The sequence below is a fragment of the Ovis aries genome, chromosome Y (assembly GCF_016772045.2).
Source record: "Ovis aries strain OAR_USU_Benz2616 breed Rambouillet chromosome Y, ARS-UI_Ramb_v3.0, whole genome shotgun sequence".
In the NCBI taxonomy this organism is placed as follows: Eukaryota; Metazoa; Chordata; class Mammalia; order Artiodactyla; family Bovidae; genus Ovis; species Ovis aries.
Window position 1 is genome coordinate 16,155,706 of NC_082741.1, and position 23,876 is coordinate 16,179,581.

Here is a 23,876-nt window from a genome sequence, read left to right on the forward strand (position 1 = left end):
AGCCAGTAAGTTCCAGAGCAAGACATACCACGCAAATACTCCAGCTACACAGGAACATAGCCCGGAGCTTCAATATACAGGCTGCCCAAACAGCAAACCCATAGACATCTCAAAACTCACTACTGGACACTTCACTGCACTCCAGAGAGAAGAGATGCAGCTCCACCCACCAGAACACTGACGCAAACTTCCCTAACAAGGAAACTTGACAAGCCACTTGTCCAACCCCACCCACAGGGAGGAACCTCCACAATAAAGAGGAACCACAAACTGCCAGAAAGAGCAAGGCTATCCCAAACAAAGCAACCAAAAAACAAAAACAACAACAACAACAACAACAACAAAAACTCTTTAGTAAAGAGATTTTGCGTCCTTCATGGTTTTGGTTACTGTTTCTGTAAACAGTCTGTATTTTAAGTTGATGCTGAAGTAAACAGTGGTTGAACATTACCCTTCAATTGCTAGGAGACCAGTGACTTTGTGATGTCACAACTAACCTTCGATTGCTAGGAGACGAGTGATTTTGCGATGTCACAGCTTTTTGACTGGGAGGACCTCTGTGATGGTCTCGAGAGTTTCTCTCTGCAGGACAGGCAGACATAATTTGAAGCTGAACCAGACAAATGAGAAAATTATCTGAAGAAATGTTTCTCTGAGATGGCACATATTTCTTCAGAAATTCAAGATGGGTCTCCCAAAGATGAACCCACTGGTTCAGAAGCCTCCATTAGACCTTCTTTGTATGATTATACAACTGGGGACTCAGTTTTGAGATCTATGATTGAAGAATATGCTTTTCAGGCTTTGTCTGAGGAACTGGTGATCAAAAGGCCACACTACACATATCCTGTCTCTGAAACAGATGACACAAATGATTTTCTTTCACTCACATTTCCACAAAAACTTTGGAATATAGTTGAAAGTGATCAGTTTGTATCTATTTGGTGGGATGACACAGGCACATGTATAGTGATCAATGAAGAACTCTTTAAGAAAGAAGTCTTGGAAAGAAAGGATCCTTTCAGAATATTTGAAACCAAGAGTATGAAAAGTTTAATTCGACAGCTTAACCTTTATGGATTTCATAAAAAGCGGCAAACTGTTCAAAGATCGGCTTCACTACCTGTCTTTCTGGAAGAAGAAAACAACATCTCTCTTTTGAGTAAGGTATTCCAAAATTTTCACTTATTGCCAACATGTCAGATTAAACCATGTGACCTAGAAAGCATGTTCATATATGTAGCTAAAACAGAATTTAAACTTGAGATAACAAGTTGTTGAAAAAGTTTTATATTTTTTAAGTTGAAAACAGCTGGAGGTTAAAATATTGGATGTTAACAAACATTCCTTTTTTTTTTTTTAGTTTTTTATTTTTTTAATTTTAAAATCTTTAATTCTTACATGTGTTCCCAAACATGAACCCCCCTCCCAGACAGAAGTTCTGAAGCTAAAGTGGTATTTACTGTATATATACAACATACTTTTAGTTGAGCATATTCTTTCTAACATGTTACCTGTTAAAACTACCAACAGGGGTATTTGATTTGATGTTATTTATTTGGTTCCATTAAAGGAATACGTTTTTATAACTTAGCTTTGTTTGTCAGTTTTACCTTGGTTTATAAAGAAACTAAATAATTTAATTCTTTGATTTTAGTTACAGACCTACTATAATCCAAATTTCAAAAGAGGCCATCCCCAACTTTTAGTAAGAATGCAAAGAAGAGTTGGAATTAACAATGTGTCTCCAATATCTTCATTAGTTCAAGGCAACAAGAAGCATGCTAAAGCAAGTGTCAAAAAAGATGATCATAACTCTGAATTTCTTCCAGAAATGAGTGGAGAGAGTGCATTTCCAGCCTCCACAAGTTTAAGTGTGCCTTTCATACAAAAGCCTCATACCAGCCAGGTAGTCGCTAATACAAGTGCCCTATCTCCATGTGCCTTACCTACCCCATCAGCAATATCAGTTAGACACACAGACCAGATTGTGGTAGATCAACCTGAAGTTTTACAAAAGTTGAGCAGTTTTAATTGGCACTCAAAGAGCAGCTGCACTCAAGTAAATGGCCACGTTGAGGACTTTGCTGCTACAACTGCATCTACTTCTCGGAACCACATCGAATCTCCATTACAGAGCAGTTATTCTGGACTGATGGTGGAACCTTCTAAATTTCCAGACAGGCATAGCGATATGTCAGCCCGTGACAGTCCTTTTCTTAACCTGCAAGAGAGAGGCAACTCATGGTTCTCAGTACCAACAATCGCTTATACAGCTGCCTCCTCTCTTCCGAGTAAACTCATCAACAATCATCAATATGTGAAAACCATCCTAATTAAAACTGACCTATCAAATACGTGTCAGATTATGGAGCCTAAAGGAGATTGAAATTTATATTCGGAGATGTCAACAGATGTCTACAATTCTTGTATTTGAACAATAAATTTCCATGTTCATCTTCATAGTTTCATTTTTTAATTTTCAAACAAGGAAGAGTAAAATGAGGCTTTAGTTCAATGGTTGGCTATTTTAATGCATGGTTTTATAAACACGTCAGTTCAAGAAAACATTCGTTATGCATCCTAGGTAAATGACACCTGATATAATATTTGTAAGCAAGAAAATGAGAACAAAGGGAAAAGAGGTAATGGGTGTAAAGTGATTTCTGAAATCATCCCTGATGAAATGAAGGGGTGCTAAATTAGGATGGTATGGGTGAAGGAAGAGATGCAAATAAAGTTAGAAAAATGAAAATACACAGTATGAACTTTGGTGCATTCACACATTACATTCTATTAGTTACTGGTAGAGTCTTAAAAGGTTAGACAGCAGATTGCTTTCATTATAGAAATTCATTCTGTCCTTGAAAATATAGATATTGCAGCATGTTCAAAATCTTGATCACAATTATGCCATCAGTGTGATAACAAAGATAACATGACATAATCAGTGACTGGCCCATGGTCAGCACAAGATATGTACTTTACAAGTGGTATTCTTAGTAGTATTCTATACTACTTTACAAGTGGTATTCTGGCATGCTAACTAGTTACGCGACCCCCGAGCGGTCGGCGTCCCCCAACTTCTTAGAGGGACAAGTGGCGTTCAGCCACCCGAGATTGAGCAATAACAGGTCTGTGATGCCCTTAGATGTCCGGTCATTTTCGTCTGCTGTCCTTAAGGACCCTCTTTATTTCCTGACACCAAGATTCCACCCTATAATTCCAAATGCATTTTTAGACGTTGCTTATCTGTCGCCACAGAGACAGAATAAATTCCTGGTGGTGACTGCAGCACATCAGCATGGTTCAAAAGTTCTTGAACAACATGATATCTGTTTTCCTTAGTAATTTCAGTATCTTTCTCTTATACTGTGCTTCTGAAGCTACAATCACGCAAATTATTTTCAATCATGCTAAGCCCCTTCTCACAACTTTGTCTCAACACTTTCTTCAGATTGGAAGGAACTTATGTTTGCCCTCCCATGAAGGAGAGCACAGATATCAGGTCCTCAATGTATCTTTTACATCAGCTGAAACATAGATCCTGCCAATCACACATTTTAAGTGCTTACTGAATTATCAATGAAGAAACGTAATAACCAATCAAATGCTCTACACATTACTCAACAACATTCTATAACCTGCACTACTATCATAATTCGCCTTTGCTATTTACTGAGAAAATTTTCCCAGTTGATAAATATTTATTATATTTACATGGATGTACGACTTCTCGGGAGGCATGTATTCCCGTGTTTTGAAGAATATTTCACGTTTTCATGTCATTTTTCTCTTGTGTTATTTTGCTGCGTCAATCAAAGTCCTTTGCATAGGCAAATAGGAGTAGATGCTTTCCTGGAGTTCTCTTACTTTTTGGAGGACCCAATAGGTGTTGACAATTTAATCTCGGATTCCCCTGCCCTTTGTAAATCCAGCTTGAACATCTGGAAACTCATGGTTCACATTCTGTTGAAACGTGGCTTGGGGAATTTTGAGCAGTTCTTTGCGACTCTGTGCTGTTGCTGCTGCTGCTAAGTCGCGTCAGTCATGTCCGACTCTGTGCGACCCGTAGACAGCAGCCCACCAGGCTCTGCCGTCCCTGGGATTCTCCAGGCAAGAACACTGGAGTGGGTTGCCATTTCCTTCTCCAGGGCATGAAAGTGAAAAGAAAAAGGGAAGTCACTCAGTCGTGTCTGACTCTTCACGACCCCATGGACTGAAGCCTACCAGACTCCTCCATCCATGGGATTTTCCAGGCAAGAGTACTGGGGTGGGTTTCCATTGCCTTCTCCGCGACTGTGTGAGATGTATGCAATTAAGCACTTGTGTGAACATTCTTTGGATTGCCTTTCTTTGCGGTTGGAAAGAAAACTGACCATTTGCAGTCCTCTGGCCGCAGCTGAGTCTCCCAAATTTGCTGGCATATAGAGGGCAGCACACTCGGAGCATCTTCTTTCAGAATTTGAAATATCTCAACTGAATTCCATCACCTCCTCGAGCTTTGTTGGTAAGTATGCTTCCTAAGTCCCCTAGACTTTGTATTACAGGACGTCCAGCGCTAGGTGAATGATCATACCATCGTCCTTCACTGGGTCATGAAGATCCTTTGGGCATAGTTCATCTGTTTATTCTTCCCACCTCCTCTTAACAGCTTCTACTTCTGTTATGTCCATACCATTTCTGTCCTTTATTGTGTCCACCTGTGTATGAAATTTTCCCTTGGAATCTCTGATTTTCTTGACGAGATCAGTAAGGATACAATTCTATTTATTTCCTTTATTTATTGGCTTTGATAACTGTGAAAGATGTTATCTCTTTTTACTATTCCTTAGAACTCTGCATCCAAATGTGTATCGTTTTTCTTTTTCTCTTTTCGTTTAGCTTCACTACTCTTCTCAGCTCTCTTTGAGGCCAGGTAACTTTCTGTTCAGTTCAGTTCAGTCGCTCAGTCATGTCCGACGCATTGTGACCACCAAATTGCAGCATGCCAGGCCTCCCTGTCCATCACCAACTCCTGGAGTTCACTCAGACTAACGTCCATCGAGTAAGTGATGCCATCGAGCCATCTCATCCACTGTCATCCCCTTCTCCTCTTGCCCACAATCCCTCCCAGCATCACAGTATTTTCCAATGAGTCAACTCTTTGTGTGAGGTGGCCAAAGTACTGGAGCTTCAGCTTGAGCATCATTCCTTCCAAGGGAATCCCAGGGCTGATTTCCTTCAGAATGGACTGGTTGGATCTTCTTTCAGTCCAAGGAAATTTCAAGGTTTTTTTTTTTTTTTTCCAACACCACAGTTCAAAGGCATCAGTTATTTGGCACTCAGCCTTCTTCACAGTCCAACTCTCACATACATACAATGACTTCAGGAAAAACCATAACCTTGACTAGACGGACCTTAGTCAGCAAAGTAATGTCTCTGCTTTTGAATATACTATCTAGGTTGGCCATAACTTTTCTACCAAGGAGTAAGTGTCTTTTAATTTCATGGCTGCAGTCACCATCTGCAGTGATTTTGGAGCCCCCCAAAAAGTAAAGTCTGACACTGTTTCCACTATTTCTCCTCTGTTTCCCATGTAGTGATGGGACCAGATGCCATGATCTTCGTTTTCTGAAAGTTGAGCTTTAAGCCAACTTTTTCACTCTCCTCTTTCACTTTCATCAAGAGGCTTTTTAGTCCCTTTTCACTTTCTGCCATAAGGGTGGAGTCATCTGCATATCTGAGGTTCTTGATATTTCTCCCAGCAGTCTTGATGCCAGCCTGTGTTTCCTCCTGTAAAGCATTTCTCGTGATGTACTCTGCATAGAGGTTAAATAAGCACGGTGAAAATATACAGCCTTGATGCACTTATTTTCTTCTTCTTCTTCTTTTTTTTTTTTTTTAATTCTTATTTTTACTTTATTTTACTTTACAATACTGTGTTGGTTTTGCCATACATTGACATGAATCCACCCCGGGTGTACATGTGTTCCCAAACAAGAACCCCCGTTCCACCTCCCTCCCAATAACATCTCTCTGGGTCATCCCTGTGCACCAGCCCCAAACATGCTGTATCCTGCATCAGACATAGACTGGCGATTCTATTCTTACATGTTAGTATACATGTTACAATGCCATTCTCCCAAATCATCCCACCCTCTCCCTCGCCCTCAGAGTCCAAATGTCTGCTCTACACATCTGTGTCTTTTTTGCTCTCTCACACACAGGGTCCTCATTACCATCTTTCTAAATCCCATAGATATGTATCAGTATACTGTATTGGTGTTTTTCTTTCTGGCTTACTTCACTCTGTATAATAGGCTCCAGTTTCATCCATCTCATCAGAACTGATTCAAATGTATTGTTTTTAATGGCTGAGTAATACTCCATTGTGTATATGTATCACAGCTTTCTTATCCATTCATCTGCTGATGGACATCTAGGTTGTTTCCATGTCCTGGCTATTATAAACAGTGCTGCGATGAACATTGGGGTACATGTGTCTCTTTTAATTCTGGTTTCCTCGGTGTGTATGCCCAGCAATGGGATTGCTAGGTCATAAGGCAACTCTATTTGCCATTTTTTAAGGAATCTCCACACTCTTCTCCATGGTGGCTGTACTAGTTTGCGTTCCCCCCAACAGTGTAGGAGGGTTCCCTTTTCTCCACACCCTCTCCAGCATTTATTGCTTGCAGATTTTTGGATCGCAGACATGCTGGTGTGAAGTGGTACCTCATTGTCATTTTGATTTGCATTTCGCTAATAATGAGTGATGTTGAGCATCTTTTCATGTGTTTGTCAGCCATCCATATGTCTTCTTTGGAGAAATGTCTATTTAGTTCTTTGTCCCATCTTTTGATTGGGTCGTTTATTTTCCTGGAATGGAGCTGCATAAGTTGATTGTATATTTTTGAGATTAGTTGTTTGTCAGTTGCTTCATTTGCTATTATCTTTTCCCATTCAGAATCTGTCTTTTCACCTTGCATATAATTTCCTTTGTTGTGCAGAAGCTTTTAATTTTAGCTAGATCCCACTTGTTTATTTTTGCTTTTATTTCCAGTATTCTGGGAGATGGATCATAGAGGATCCTGCTGCAATTTATGCCGGAGAGTGTTTTGCCTCTGTTCTCCTCTAGGGGTTTTATAGTTTCTGGTCTTAGGTTTAGATCTTTGATCCATTTTGAGTTTATTTTTGTGTGTGGTATTAGAAAGTGATCTAGTTTCATTCTTTTACAAGTGGTTAACCAGTTTTTCCAGCACCACTTGTTGAAGAGATTGTCTTTACTCCATTGAATATTCTTGCCTCATTTGTCAAAGATAAGGTGTCCAAATGTGTATGGATTTATCTCTGGGCTTTCTATTTTGTTCCGTTGATCTTTATTTCTGTCTTTGTACCAGGACCATACTATCTTGATGACTGTGACTTTGTAGTAGAGTCTGAAGTCAGGCAAGTTGATTCCTCCAGTTCCATTCTTCTTTCTCAAGATTGCTTTGGCTATTCGAGGTTTTTGTATTCGATGCAAACCTTGGAATTATTTGTTCTAGTTCTGTGAAAAATATGGCTGGTAGCTTGATAGCGATTGCATTGAATTTGTACATTGCTTTGGGTAATATACTCTTTTTCACTATATTGATTCTTCCGATCCATGAAGATGGTATATTTCTCCATCTATTAGTGTCCTCTTTGATTTCTTTCATCAGTGTTTTATAGTGTATATATATATATAATGTCTTTAGTTTCTTTAGGTAGATATATTCCTAAGTGTTTTATTCTTTTTGTTGCAATGGTGAATGGAATTGTTTCCTTAATTTCTTTTTCTACTTTCTTGTTTTTAGTGTCTTGGAATGCAAGAGACTCTGCATGTTGATTTTATATCCTGCAACTTTACTATATTCAGTGATTAGCTCTAGTAATTTTCTGGTGGAATCTTTAGGGTTTTCTATGTAGAGGATCATGTCATCTGCAAACAGTGAGAGTTTTACTTCGTTTCCAGTTTGGATTCCTTTTATTTCTTTTTCTACTCTGATTGCTGTGGCCAAAATTTCCAGAACTATGTTGAATAGTAGTGGTGAAAGTGGGCAGCCTTGTCTTGTTCCTGACTTTAGGGGAAAATGCTTTCAATTTTTCACCAATGAGGATAATGCTTGCTGTGGGCTTGTCATATATAGCTTTTATTATGTTGAGTTATGTTTCCTCTATTCCTGCTTTCTGGAGAGTTTTTATCATAAATGGATGTTGAATTTTGTCAAAGGCCTTCTCTGCATCTATTGAAATAATCCTATGGCTTTTATTTTTCTATTTGTTACTGGGATGAATTACATTGATTGATTTGCGGATATTGAAGAATCCTTGAATCCCTGGGATAAAGCCTACTTGGTCGTGGTGTATGATGTTTTTAATGTGTTGCTGGATTCTGATTGCTAGAATTTTGTTGAGGATTTTTGCATCTATTTTCATCGGTGATATTGGCCTGTAGTTTTCTTTTCTTTTCTTTTTTTTTTTTTTTTTTTTTTTTGTCAAATTTTGTATTAGTGTGATGGTGGCCTCATAGAATGAGTTTGGAAGCTGACCTTCCTCTGCAATTTTCTGGAAGAGTTTGAGGAGGAGAGGTGTTAGCTCTTCTCGAAACTTTTGGAAGTATACAGCTGTGAAGCCGTCTGGACCTGGGCTTTTGTTTGCTGGAAGATTTCTGATTATAGTTTCAATTTCCGTGCTTGTGATGGGTCTGTTAAGATGTTCTCTTTCTTCCTGGTACAGTTTTGGAAAGTTGTACGTTTCTAAAAATTTGTCCATTTCGTCTACATTGTCCATTTTATTGGCATATCATTGCTGATAGTAGTCTCTTACGATCTTTGGATTTCTGTGTTTTCTGTTGTGATCACTCCATTTTCTGATAAAATAGACTAAAACAAAGCCTGTGAAAAGAGACAAAGAAGGCCACTACATAATGATCAAAGGATTAATCCAAGAGGAAGATATAACAATTATAATTATATATGCATCCAATGTAGGAGCACCGCAATATGTAACAGTGCTAACAAGTATGAAAGGGGAAGTTAACAATAACACAATGATAGCAGGAGACTTTAATACGCCACTCACACCTATGGACAGATCAACTAAACAGAAAATTAGCAAAGAAACGCAAACTTTAAATGGTACATTAGACCAGTTAGACCTAATTGATATCTATAGGACATTTCACCCCAAAACAATGAATTTCACCTTTTTCTCAGGTGCTCGTGGAAACTTCTCCAGGATAGATCACATTCTGGGCCATAAATCTAAACCTGATTAATTAAAAAAAAAATCAAAATCCTTCCAAGCATCTTTTGTGATCATAATGCATTAAGATTAGATCTCAATTACAGGAGAAAAACTATTAAAAATTCCAACATATGGAGGCTGAACAATACACTGCTGAATAATAAACAAATCACAGAAGAAATAAAAAAATAAATCAAAGTATGCATAGAAACTAATGAAAATGAAAACAGAACAAACCAAAACCTGTGGGACACTATAAAAGCAGTGCTAAGAGGAAAGTTCATAGCAATACAGGCGTACTCAAGAAACAAGAAAAAAAGTCAAATAAATAACCTAAATCTATACCTAATGCAACTAGAAAAGAAATAATTGGAGAATCTGAGAGTTAGTAGAAGGAAAGAAATCTTAAAAATTAGGGCAGAAATAAATGCCAAAGAAACAAAAGAGACCATAGCAAAAATCAACAAAGCCAAAAGCTGGTTCTTTGAAAGGATAAGGAAAATTGACAAACCATTAGCCAGACTCATTAAGAAACAAAGAGAGAAAAATCAAATCAATGACATTAGAAATGAAAATGGAGAGTGCACTTTCTTTCCTATTTGATACCCGTCTGTTCTTCCATGTCCAGTTCTAACTGTTGCTTCCTGACCTGCATACAGATTTCTGAAGAAGCAGGTCAGATTGTCTGCTATTCCCATCTCTTTCAGAATTTTCCAGTTTATTGTGATCCACACAGTCAAAGGCTTCATCATAGTCAATAAAACAGAAAGGATTTTTTTTTTTTTTCTGGAACTCTCTTGCTTTTCCCATGATCCAGTGGATGTTGGCAATTTGATCTCTGGTTCCTCTGCCTTTTCTAAAACCAGCTTGAACATCAGGACGTTCACAGTTCACATATTGCTGAAGCCTGGCTTGGAAAATTTTGAGCATTAATTTACTATCGTGTGAGATGAGTGCAATTGTGCAGTAGATTGAGCATTCTTTGGCCTTGCCTTTCTTTGGGATTGGAATGAAAATTGACTTTTTCCAGTCTCGTGACCACTGCTGAGTTTTCCAAATTTGCTGGCATATTGAGCACAGCACTTTCAAGCATCATCTTTCAGGATTAGAAATAGCTCCACTGGAATTCTATCACCTCCACTAGCTTTGTTCATAGTGATGCTTTCTAAGGTCCACTTGACTTCACATTCCAGGATGTCTGGCTCTAGACGAGGGATCACACCATCGTGATTATCCGGGTCATTAAGATCTTTTTTGTATAGTTCTTCTGTGTATTCTTGCAACATCTTCTTAATATCTTCTGCTTCTGTTAGGTCCAGACTATTTCTGTCCTTTATCGATCCCATCTTTGCATAAAATGTTCCCTTGGTATCTCTGATTTTCTTGAAGAGATCTCTAGTCTTTCCTATTCTGTTCTTTTCCTCTATTTCTTTGCATTGATCACTGAAGAAGGCTATCTTATCTCTCCTTGCTATTCTTTGGAACTCTGCATTCAGATGCTTATTTCTTTCCTTTTCTCCTTTTCTTTTCGCCTCTCTTCTTTTCTCAGCTATTTGAAAGGCTTCGCCACATAGCCAATTTGCTTTTTTGCATTTCTTTTCCATGGGGATGGTCTTGATCCCTGTACAATGTCACAAACCCCATTCCATAGTTCATCAGGCAGTCTATCTACAGATCTAGGCCCTTAAATCGATTTCTCACTTCCACTGTATAATTATAAGGGATTTTATTTAGGTCATACCCGAATGGTGCAGCAGTTTTCCCTACTTTCTTCAAGTTAAGTCTGAATTTGGTAATAAGCAGTTCATGATCTGAGCCACAGTCAGGTCCTGGTCTTGTTTTTCTGACTGTATAGAGGTTCTCCATCTGTAACAACAAAGAATATAATCAATCTGATTTCGGTGTTGACCATCTGGTGATATCCACGTATAGAGTCTTCTGTTGTGTCGTTGGAAGAGGGTGTTTGCTATGACCAGTGGATTTTCTTGGCAAAACTCTGTTAGTCTTTGCCCTGATTCATTCCACATTCTAAGGCCAAATTTGCTTGTTAATCTAGGTGTTTCTTGACTTCCTACTTTTGCATTCCAGTCCCCTATAATGAAAAGGACATATTTCTTGGGGCTTAGTTCTACAAGGTCTTGTAGGTCTTCATAGAACCGTTCAACTTCAGCTTCTTCAGCATTGCTGGTTGGGGCATAGACTTGGATTAGGTTGATATTGAATGGTTTGCCTTGGAAGCGAACAGAGATCATTCTGTCATTTTTGAGATTGCATCCAAATACTGCATTTTGGACTCTTCTGTTGACCATGATGGCTACTCCATTTCTTCTGAGGGATTCCTGCCAGTAGTAGTAGATATAATGGTCATCTGAGTTAAACTCATCCATTCCAGTCCATTTTACTTCGCTGATTCCTAGAATGTCGACGTTCACTCTTGCCATCTCTTGTTTGATCACTTCCAATTTGCCTTGATTCATGGACCTGATATTCCAGGTTCCTATGCAATATTGCTCTTTATAGCATTGGACATTGTTTCCATCACCAGTCACATCCGCAGCGGGGTATTGTTTTTGCTTTGGCTCCTTCCCTTCTTTCCTTTTGGAGTTATTTCTCCACTGATCTCCAGTAGCGTATTGGACACATACTGACCTGGGGTGTTCCCCTTTCAGTATCCTATTATTTTGCCTTTTCATACTGTTCCTGGGGTTCTCAAGGCAAGAATACTGAAATGGTTTGCCATTCCTTTCAAAGTGGACGACATTGTGTCAGACCTCTCCACCATGACCCTCCCACCTTGGGTTGCCCTGTGGGCATGGCTTGGTTTCATTGAGTTAGACAATGCTGTGGTCCTAGTGTGATTAGATTGACTAGGTTTCTGTGAGTATGGTTTCATTGTCTCTGCCCTCTGATGCCCTCTTGCAACACCTACCATCTTATTTGGGGTTCCCTTACCTTGGGCATGGGGTATCTCTTCACGGCTGTTCCAGCAAAGTGCAGCCACTGCTCCTTACCTTGGACGAAGGGTATCACACCACCGCCACCCTTCCTGACCTTCCACGTGGTATAACTCCTCTAGGCCCACCTGCGCCAGTGCAGCCACCGCTCCTTGGATGTGGGTTGTCCTTCCCGGCCGCCGCCCCTGGCCTCGGCCATGGGGTGTCTCCTCCCAGCTGCCGCTCCTGGCCTTGGAAGCCAGGTGGCTCCTCCCGGCTCCCGACCCTGTCCTTGGACCAGGGTGGCTCCTCTCGGCCGTTCCTGGGCAGTCCCAGCCTGGCACTCTTGGCCGCTGCCCTGACTTCGGACGTGGGGTAGCTCCTCTTGGCCATGCTGAGTGTGCCAGCTGTTACAGCCGCTTTACTATTTTGCATTTCTTTTCTTGCAGATTTTCTTGATCACTGCTTCCTATACAATATCAGAAACCTCCATCCATAGGTCTCCAGGCGATCATCTATCAGATAGAATCCCCTGTATCTATTTATCACTTCCACCGTATAATCATAAGGGTTTTTATTTCAAATATGTAAAATATATTAATTCCCTATTTCCTCTAGAGAAATCTTCACCCAGGTTTTCATCAAAGAAATGCAGAAAACTCTATATGTTATTTGGGAAATACATGAAATATAGCTGTTTGATGTTTGCCATTTAGTTCAGGCTTTAATTTCTAAATCATGTAAAATTATCTTTCTTGTGAATGAATATGGAAAGTGTTTCACGTGTGAAAATTTGAGAATTCATATTTCATATGAGAACATTTCTCCCCAGATTGTCAGATGTGAAAGAGAGAGAATTTCAAATCTCATATCTGAAGACTGTAATTCAAACTTGTTTGATGGAAATATAGAGAATTTCAGAGCTCATGCATGAAATCTGCAGGCAAATTCTTTATTTCTTGTAGGAAAATTAACACAGGTTTTTTCAAATGTTAGACAGTATTCATTATTTCATGCAGGAAAGACTTCACAAATGTTTTCAAATTACAAATATGAAAAAATTCCATGTTTCATGTGACCATGTTGGGATATGTGACATAGATAATTTTTTATTTCCTGTCAAAGAATCTGCATCCAGATTTTCATAACTCTAATGTAAAAATTTCCACATTTTTCTGCAGAAAATTTTGTGTCCATAATTTCACATATGATGTACAGAGAATTCTGTATTTTAAGTTGGAAATACTTTCTCCAGATTTGCATATGTGAATAATAGAGAATTTTATGTTTCAGATCCTGAAATCTGCGTCTAGAGTTTCACATGTGAAACAGAATTTCATCTTTTATGTAGGACACTCTCATTTTACATGTCTGTACTTGAAACAGATAATGCTTTCATCAAGAGGCGCCTTACTTACTATTTTTCTTTCTGTCATTACGGTGTTGTCATTGGGATTACTAAGGCTATTCATATCTCCCACATAAATTTTGTTTCTAACTTGAGCTTCATCTAGATTTTTATTTTTTCATCGTATTCTCTGCACAGAAGTTAAATAAGTAGGACAACAATACAAAGCTTTGACTTCTTCCTTTCCCAGTTTTGAATCAGTTCATTGCCCTGTGTCCAATTCTAACTGCTGCACCTTTACTTCCATACATGTTTCCCAGGAAACATATAAGGTATTCTCTCATTCTTATCTCTAAAAATTTTACAAAATTATTATTATCATTATTATTATTTTTGGTTTGTGTGTGATTTGCAGTGTCCAAGTCATTAGCAGAGACAGTTAAGCAGATATAGATGATCGTATGCTATCTCCTTGCTTATTCTATGATACAAATATCAACTCATGTGTACCTCTTATGAGTAAATAATTAACTACACATTCCTGTGTTTGTTGGTTTTGTTATTTTATTTTTTGGTCATTGTGGCTGTTGCTGTTTTCTCTCTTTTTCAAGTAGTCAAGTGCCAACTGGTAATTTCCCAGGAACTTGCCATCTTTTTCTACATGAATTAAATTATGCCCATGGCAGTCTCTGACCTTTGATAGCCACTCAATGGAGTTACACTTCAAGATCCAAAATCAGAGATCTGTGCTCTGGGAAAATGTCAGGAACGTCAAAAACTAGCTAGACATATTCAAGTGCTGACTTTTTGAACCCAATTATGCTATTATATTTTACCTGGAAAGTTCTGCATTTCTTCATACTGATGACAATTACTCATTAATAGAAATTTCCAAGGGGGGAAAGAAAAACAACAACAACACAATATGGTTGATTGCATGTTGAAAGTTAAAGTAGAACCAGTTACGTGTGCATGTAAGCAATGTCCCATCAAACAGATTGACTCATGGCAACTAATGTTTCCTGTTTTACTGTCAACGAAAGAAGAATAATAGAGATTGCCAGGAAAAACTGAGAAGTTCCAAGAAGGCAGAATTGTAGGCAGATGTGAAATGCAACTCTCTCAATGAATGGACCACAAATAATACTACTATATGCACAATAGTTCTCCCACAGCATCAGATAAATACTAGCAGAAGACCTTGGTCACCTGAGTGTCCCATGTGGGTTCCAAATACACCTATGTAGAAAGGAACTAAGAAGGGAGAAGGAGGATAAGAAGAAATAAGACAAAGCCTGTGCCTTGTGGTGGGAGATGGAGAAGCAGGGAAGAGATTTCCAGAATGAGGCAAGCTCCTTCACTAAAGGGTAAATTACCTTGGACTGAAAGGAAACACGATAAAACAGATGATGAAATATAATTTGGATAGAGCAAGAGCCACACAGACAATGTGTGTCATGGCCCTGTATGGCTCAAACTGCAATGCAGCTCAGCCAGTGTGTATGGGGTCCAGAAGCCGGAAGGCGGGATTTAGAGAGCAATTCTGGGAGAGGACTGCTATTGACTGTGTGGAGATGGCCTGATGGTCCACGTATGAGTAGTTGTGTTGCAGGAAATGTCTTTTGAGAATTCCCAAACTGCCAAAGAGGGAGGACCTTACTGCATTATCACATACAGGAGGTAGAGATATCTTGGTAGACCCTCACCTTCCCACCTGTTAACCCCTACTTCAAGGCAATAGAGAAAGACCAGCAGAAGTACCACTCATGCTCCTGAAAACACAGGCTAGAAGAGGATCCCATTAAGGCCAAATCTTTTCTGCCTATGGCTGCTGGCTCCTATTCAAAATGGTGCCACCATGGTTCCAGCATTTCAAGTAGCTATACCACCTCCTGTGATCATCACGGCAGATCCCAGTGTGCCACAAGCGTCTAAGGGCAGACTCCTTTGGTGACCACATGGCCTTGGAATGCAGAATGAAGCAGGGCAAATACTAATAGAGTTTTGGGAAGAAAATGCACTGGTCATAGCAAACACCCTCTTCCAACAACACAAGAGAAGACTCTACACCTGGACATCACCAGATGGTAAACACCGAAACCAGATTGATTGTATTCTCTAGAGCCAAAAATGAGGAAGCTCTATACAGTCAACAAAAACAAGACCAGGAGCTGACTGTGGCTCAGATCATGAACTCCTTATTACCAAATTCAGACTTAAATTGAAGAAAGTAGGGAAAACCGCTAGACCATTCAGGTATGACCTAATCAAATCCCTTAAGATTATACAGTGGAAGTGAGAAATAGATTTAAGGGCCTAGATCTGACAGATAGAGTGCCTGATGAACTGTGGAATGAGATTCGTGGCATTGCAGAGGAGAAAAGGATCAAGACGCCATCAGAAAGAAATGCAAAAAAAGCAAAATGGCTGTCTGGGGAGGCCTTACAAATAGCGGTGGAAAGAAGAGAGATGAAAAGCAAAGGAGAAAAGGAAAGATATAAGCATCTGAATGCAGAGTTCCAAAGACTAGCAAGGAGAGATAAGGAAGCCTTCTTCAGCAATCAATGGAAAAAAAAAAAAATAGAGGAAAAGAACAGAGTGGGAAAGACTAGAGATCTTTTCAAGAAAATCAGAGAAACCAAGGGAACATTTCATGCCAATATGGAATCGATAAAGGACAGAAATTGTATGGATCTAACAGAAGCAGAAGACATTAAGAAGTGGTGGCAAGAATATGCAGAAGAACTGTACGAAAAAGATCTTCACGACCCGGATAATCACGATGGTGTGATCCCTCGTCTAGAGCCAGACATCCTGTGACGTGAAGTCATGTGGGCCTTAGAAAGCATCACTACAAACAGAGCTAGTGGAGGTAATGGCATTCCAGTTGAGCTGTTTCAAATCCTGAAAGATGATGCTGTAAGAATGCTGCACTCAATATGTCAGCAAATTTGGAAAACTCAGCAGTGGCCACAGGACTGGAAAAGATCAGTTTTCATTCCAATTCCAAAGAAAAGCAATGCCAAAGAATGCTCAAACTACCGCACAAATGCACTCAACTCACATGCTAGTAAAGTAATGCTCAAAATTCTCCAAGCCAGGCTTCAGCAATACGTGAACCATGAATTTTTTGATGTTCATTCTAGTTTTAGAAAAGGCAGAGGAACCAGAGATCAAATTGCCAACATCTGCTGATCATGGGAAAAGCAAGAGAGTTCCAGAGAAACATCTCTTTCTGATTTATTGACTATGCCAAAGCCTTTGACTGTGTGGATCACAATAACTTGTGGAAAATTCTGAAGGAGATGGGAATAGCTGACCACCTGACCTGTCTCTTGAGAAATCTGTATGCAGGTCAGGAAGCAACAGTTAGAACTAGACGTGGGACAACAGACTGGTTCCAAATAGGAAAAGGAGTACGTCAAGGTTGTATTTTGTCACCCTGCTTATCTAACTTCTATGCATAGTACATCATGAGAAATGCTGGACTGGAAGAAATACAAGCTAGAATCAAGACTGCTGGGAGAAATATCAATAACCTCAGATATGCAGATGACACCACCCTTATGGCAGAAAGTGAAGAGGAACTAAAAAGCCTCTCAATGAAAGTGAAAGAGGAGAGAAAAAGTTGGCTTAAAGCTCAACATTCAGAAAATGAAGATTATGGCATCCGGTCCCATCACTTCATGGGGAATTGATGAGGAAACAGTGGAGACAGTGTCAGACTTTATTTTGCGGGGCTCCAAAATCACTGCAGATGGTGATTGCCGCCATGAAATTAGAAGACACTTACTCCTTGGAAGAAAAGTTATGACCAACCTAGATAGCATATTCAAAAGCAGAGACATTACTTTGCCGACTAAGGTCCGTCTAGTCAAGGCTATGGTTTTTCCAGTAGTCATGTGTGGATGTGAGAGTTGGACTGTAAAGAACGGTGAGCACCTAATAATTATGTTTTTGAACTGTGGTGTTGGAGAAGATGCTTGAGTGTCCCTTGGACTGCAAGGAGATCCAACCAGTCCATTTTGAAGGAGATCAGCCCTGGAATTTCTTTGGAAGGAATGATGCCGAAGCACAAACTCCAGTACTTTGGCCACCTCATGCGAAGAGCTGACTCATTGGAAAAGACTTTGACGCTGGGAGGGATTGGGGGCAGGAGGAAGAGGGGACGACAGAGGATGAGATGGCTGGATGGCATCACTGTCTGGATTGGATGTGAATCTGAATGAACTCTGGGAGCTGGTGATGGACAGGGAGGCCTGGAATGCTGCGATTCATGGGGTAGCAAAGAGTCGGACACGACTGAGGGACTACACTGAATGATTTACGGAGATTATAAATCTGGGAGACGGGAAACTGAAAATGGCAAACCTCTGTCCTAATCGTTCTGTAAAAGTATAAAAGATAATCTTAAACTTGGATAAAGAGGCAGCCCATAAATAACTGAGGGGCTATCTCATTCGGCAACACCTTTCACCTCTTCAGGATGAATCCCTGGCTGCTGGAGTTGGACTCCAGCACTCTGTCCCGTGTTGAGGACTAGGACACGTTCAGATGCAGCAGTAGGAAACGTGTTATTCTTTTGATGCATTCAATTGTGTTTTTTTGTGCATCATTTTTCTCAGTTGTAGGCTTCTTTGCCACTACACATTGATTTGATCTTTGAAGTTTATTTCAACCATGTTTTTATTTTTTTATTGCTATTTCTAATTTACTTTGCTTTTCTATTTTCTGTGCCTTTTCTTGCTGTTGCATCACTTCAATTTTTAACACAGGTATGTATTCTATATTAACTGTGGTTTCTTGTTATTCTGTAGGGGCGGTTCTGATCTTCTTGTCAGACTTGCTTTCTTTATTCTTCAGTTGGCACTCTGCTCTGGTGTTGTTTTTTACTTGATTGAGATTTACTTGATTGGTTCTCTTTATGAATCTCTTGTCTTCTCTGTAATGTTTATTGCTTGTGGTGCCTTCCATTTATTTATCTATTTGTCATGTGTCTATGTTAATATTTTAATCTCCTCAATATTTACTATGACATTGTAGTTTTCTGGGCATAAGTTGGGCCTGATCGTTTCGGGTGTCAGCACCTGAGAGGTTAGCAGGCAGGAAGGCCAGGGGTCTCCAAATGAAGGAAATAGCCTGCAAGTGTCAGACATTTTTACTTCTCTTAAGTGGCAGGAGGAAACAAACAAGCAATCTTTGTGCCTTTTTCCCTTCTCTATACAAATTTAAAAGGTGGTTTCTCTTAAAATATTGTGTTGCCATAATGACACTTGGTTTCATCTGAAGTTAACTATTCTCAAACCTTGAGATAACCAATGCATTTTTCTTATGGAAATGCTTGTCTTAAACTATGCTATTCTACTATGCTTTTACCCCAAACTCTGTCGTCAAGTCAGTGCCACCTAATGCCTCAGAACCTACTTGACAAAACAGTATGTTATACTCAGGTATTATTTCCCTCATCTATGTAAAGAAAAAAATTTGTATGGTAATATGTCCTTCTACAAGATTCAAGTTAATAATTGTATGGCCCGGGACGAGTCGTCTGATGCCAAGATTGTCCCAAAATATATCTTACGGGTGAGGGGGCCTGGTACCACTCCGAGTTTTAAAACATTCCTTTCTTTCATTAACAGACTGCTAGTGAGTATATAACATCCAGCTGAAGACTAACAGGGGGGTTTTCTTTCTGCACCCTCTGCTGACTATGTCAGAAGTTTTCTCTATCTCTTTTTATTTTAATAAAACTTTATTATACAAAGCTCTGAGCGATCCAGCCTTGTCTCTTGTCCCAGATTGGATTCCTCTCCTCCGGAGGCCAAGAATCTGGGCATATTTTCATTCCACTACCACCTTTCACACTTAGGCCAGGATCATGGGACACCTGGGAATTCCCATCTACCATGAATATCAACTGATGACAGTCTCCATGAAGGCCTCTTTCTTAATCTCTGATGCACTACACCCAACTGCCTGCACAACCCATGGCTGATGTGTCACACCACACAACAAGCAAGACAGAAAAACACAGATACTCATCAGCAGATAGACTGCCTAATGTCAGACTAATCCCATAGACACCTACAAATGACATGAACAGATATGGTTCCACCATTAGAGAGGGAAGACTCAGCTGCATACTCAAGAACATTGTTGTCAATCTCTCCAACCCCAAAGCCAACACTAGCCACTCAATCAGCTTTATCAACTTGGAGTGAAGGTGAGGCATAATAAATATAATGCAGCAGTTTGTGAAGAAATAACCATGAACATGGTAAGTAGGGAAATGTGAAGACAGAGAAATATGTTGTGGGCTAAAGAATGTGGTAAAAACTCAAAACATAATGAAAGAAAAAATGGGCAGGCTCCCTGAAAGTGGCTTGGATATTGTGGTAGTAAAGGTGATAAGACATTCTAGAAATGGAATGCAGAAAGACGAGAACCATTTCTGAAGGGTCTAGAAAAATGAAAAAGTAACAACAGACAATGAACAATACAGAAAAGGACTTTGGTCTCCTATATGCTAATACATTCTGCTGTACAGCAGAAGACAACACAACATTGGAAAGAAATTATCCTCCAATTTAGAAATGTAGTTTAAAATGAAACACAAGTGTTCAAAGGCACAAGAGACCTGACAAAGTTAATTGATCCTTATAGGACATTTCACTGAAACACAGCAGAATATACATTTTTTTCTAAAGTGAAAATAAAATATCTTCAGGATATATCACAAAGTGGATCTCAAATCAAGCCTTGGTAAATTTAAGATAGTGGTAATTGCATCAATCATATATACATAACCACAATGCTATGATTTATATACCACATTTTGTGGAAGAGGACTTGAAAAACATGAGTCTATGTAGACTAATAAATACAACTTTACATGGCCATGAGATCATTCATGAAATCTGAGAGATAATGAATGAAAAATCTTAGAAATAAATGATATTAAAAACACGATTATCTGAAAGTTATGGAGCATACTAAAGCAGTAGAACAGTGAAGTTGATAAAAACTACACATCTAAAGTAATCAACAAAATCTTTTTTTTTTTACATTTTATTTTTTTAATTTTTTTTTAGTTTTTTATTTTTTAAATTTTAAAATCTTTAATTCTTACATGCATTCCCAAACATGAACCCCCCTCCCACCTCCCTCCCCATAACATCTTTCTGGGTCATCCCCATGCACCAGCCCCAAGCATGCTGCATCCTGCGTCAGACATAGACTGGCGATTCAATTCACATGATAGTATACATGTTAGAATGTCAATCTCCCAAATCATCCCACCCTCTCCCTCTCCCTCTGAGTCCAAAAGTCCGTTATACACATCTGTGTCTCTTTCCCTGTCTTGCATACAGGGTCGTCATTGCCATCTTCCTAAATTCCATATATATGTGTTAGTATACTGTATTGGTGTTTTTCTTTCTGGCTTACTTCACTCTGTATAATTGGCTCTAGTTTCATCCATCTCATCAGAACTGATTCAAATGAATTCCTTTTAACAGCTGAGTAATACTCCATTGTGTATATGTACCACAGCTTTCTTATCCATTCATCTGCTGATGGACATCTAGGTTGTTTCCATGTCCTGGCTATTATAAACAGTGCTGCGATGAACATTGGGGTACATGTGTCTCTTTCAATTCTGGTTTCCTCGGTGTGTATGCCCAGCAGTGGGATTGCTGGGTCATAAGATCTAAAGCATTTAAGGAAGGAAGAAAAAGCAGAGAAAATTCCCCAAAATAAATAGGAGAGGAAGAAACGATAAAAATCAGAGCAGAAATGAAAGAAAGGAAATGATGGGAAAAAAAAAAAAAGCCAAAATCAGTATCACTAAAAGGGGTCTCTTAGAGAGGAGAAACAAAATAGATAAATCAAGGTCCAGACTTTTCAAGAAAAAAAGGGCAATCGAATCAATTAAGTGTGACATGATGAAAGATGAGATTATAACTGATACCACAGAAATAATGAAGAATCATAAGAGCCAACAGCAAACAACTATAAGTCAATAAATTTTAGAATCTGACCCATAGACAAACGCACAGAAATTCAACTAAGAAGAAACAGAAAATATGAACAGAGCAATTATAAGCACTAATATTGAATTGTAATGAAAAAATTCTAGTTGACAAACTTAAAGCCAGATGGCTTCACGTGGAAATTTTATGAGCCAGTCAGAGCACTGCTAGCACATGCACTTCTGAAACACTACCAAAATTCTAGAGAGGAAGGAAAACCCCAAACTTATTCTACAAGGTCACCATCACACTGATACCAACACCGAGATAACACAGAAAAAGAAAGTTACAGACCAATATCACATAGATGAACAGAGGTAAACATCCTTAGCAAAACACGAGCAAAAAAAAAAAAAAAAATCCACCAATACCTTAAAAGGATTGAATACCATTATTAAGTGTGGGGTTTATTCCAGATATGGAAACACTCTTCAGAAGCTGCACATCAATGTATAGTGAAGGATTAAAACCACATGATCACCTCAGTAGTGGGTGAAAAAAATTTGATATAATTCAACAAGTATTTGTGATAGAAACTCTCCAAAAACTGAACACAGCAAAAACTACCTCAACTTATCAAAGGCACACGGATCAAAACTACAACAACATATCACCTCTTACCATTCCAAATGACCATCAGTAGGAAAAAAAAAAAAAAGAAAAGAAAGAAAGAAAACCTGCCCTGTTAGTCCAGTGGCTAAGACACCATGATCCCTAAGCAGGAGTCCCAGGTTTGATCCCAGGTCACGGAATTAGATTACACACACAGTAATTGAGGTTTGTGGTAACAAAATAAAGAAATAAATATTTATGTGTGCATATTAATGCATTCAAGTGGAATCCAGAAAACAGGTGCTAAATAACCCATTTTGAGTGTAGAAAGGGATGGACTCATAGAAAACAGACTTGTGGACACAGTGCAGGAAGGACATATGTAACATACCAAGTATGTCGTAGAGAGCTGTTGCTGTGGAGTGCTCTAATGGAGTTGGCTTTGGAGTAGGAGAGGAGGCTCAAGAGGGAGATGGCAGGACTGCTCCAACGGGAGGCTCAGCTATATTCACTAATAATTGATTTATTTTTCTGGGCAGCAGACACTAACACAACATTGTGAAGAAAGAAAATCAGTCCTTGGCTAATTGGTGCTAGTGATAAGTAAAGCATCACAGTGCGTGTCAAGTAAAATGTGTACCCAGGATGGCTTTAGAACATATAGACAAAGCAAAAGCAAAAAAAAAAAAAAAAAAAGAAAAGAAAAGAAAAAAAAAGAAAGAAAAAGAAAAGGCAAACTTAACTGCAGAGCTATTTTAGCCAGAATAAATTCAGACTCTACACTGGTGTCCCTTCACTTCATTAATTTGTCATTGTTTCTAAAAGTAAAGAACGTCTTTCTAAAAGTAAAGTAAACACATATGGTTGTATGTTTTCATAAACTGGTGTCACCAATTTATGAAACCATGAATCCCCTCAAGTTTTAATAATAGCTGACCTTTGACTTTCAGTACTATGCTAAGTAGGAATTAGTAAAAATAGGTTAACACTGAGGTGGTGCACAAGAATCCCTTATATTGCAGTTCTAGAGTGTGTGCTACTGACTGGGAAAAATGCATAGTCCAAACGTGGAGAATTATGTTTTCTTCATCAGGCCTTTCATTCTAATAAGAACTTAATCATGAGGAGCAACTTCTCGAGTATTGTGAAAAGACTGTTCTGAAGAAGGATAGGAAGATCCAGGTTTTACAGAAGTTTTGGAACAACGATCAGGTATGCAGAATGTCTGAATATTATGTTTAACGAAAGAAAAACTGGACATTAAAAGTGAATGGATTCAGATATTTTCTACCTATTGGAAGATGCAAGAATCTGGGCTCCTTGAAATAATTCCTTTGATAAGCACCTTAACTAGGGCTAGTATCTTCTGTCTCAAGTCAGTGCTTCAGGTGGCAGGTGCAGTAACTAAAGACTTGATAGTGGGCAACATGATTTCATCAAGAGTTCCCCCAGGTTTCACATTTATGGGTGGATACAATGGCTTATGACTTGATGACTGCAGCATCCTATGCTTAATGATAAGGCTGGCAAATTTCTTGCTTCACAGTGTGCTCTATTCTCTACAACCTCAGAAAAACTTGCTATCTCAAGAAAGATTCTTACACTCTCAAAGAAGTTGACTGTGGGCTTCTATCTCAACAGGACATCTGTTCAGTTCAGTTCAGTCGCTCAGTCGTGTCTGACTCTTTGCAACCCCATGATTCGCAGCACACCAGGCCCCCGTGTCCATCACCAACTCCAGGAATTCACTCTAACTCACATCCA

General features: G+C 39.1%; 1 protein-coding gene across 1 annotated transcript; it reads left to right on the forward strand.

Moving 5' to 3' along the window:
* The first annotated feature begins 657 nt into the window (after nt 1-657).
* On the forward strand, nt 658-2,389 carry LOC132658993 (heat shock transcription factor, Y-linked-like). Its single transcript, XM_060408510.1, has 2 exons — nt 658-1,167; nt 1,658-2,389. The coding sequence occupies exons 1-2, from the start codon at nt 658-660 to the stop codon at nt 2,387-2,389; spliced, it is 1,242 nt and encodes a 413-aa protein (XP_060264493.1).
* The last annotated feature ends 21,487 nt before the right edge of the window (nt 2,390-23,876 follow it).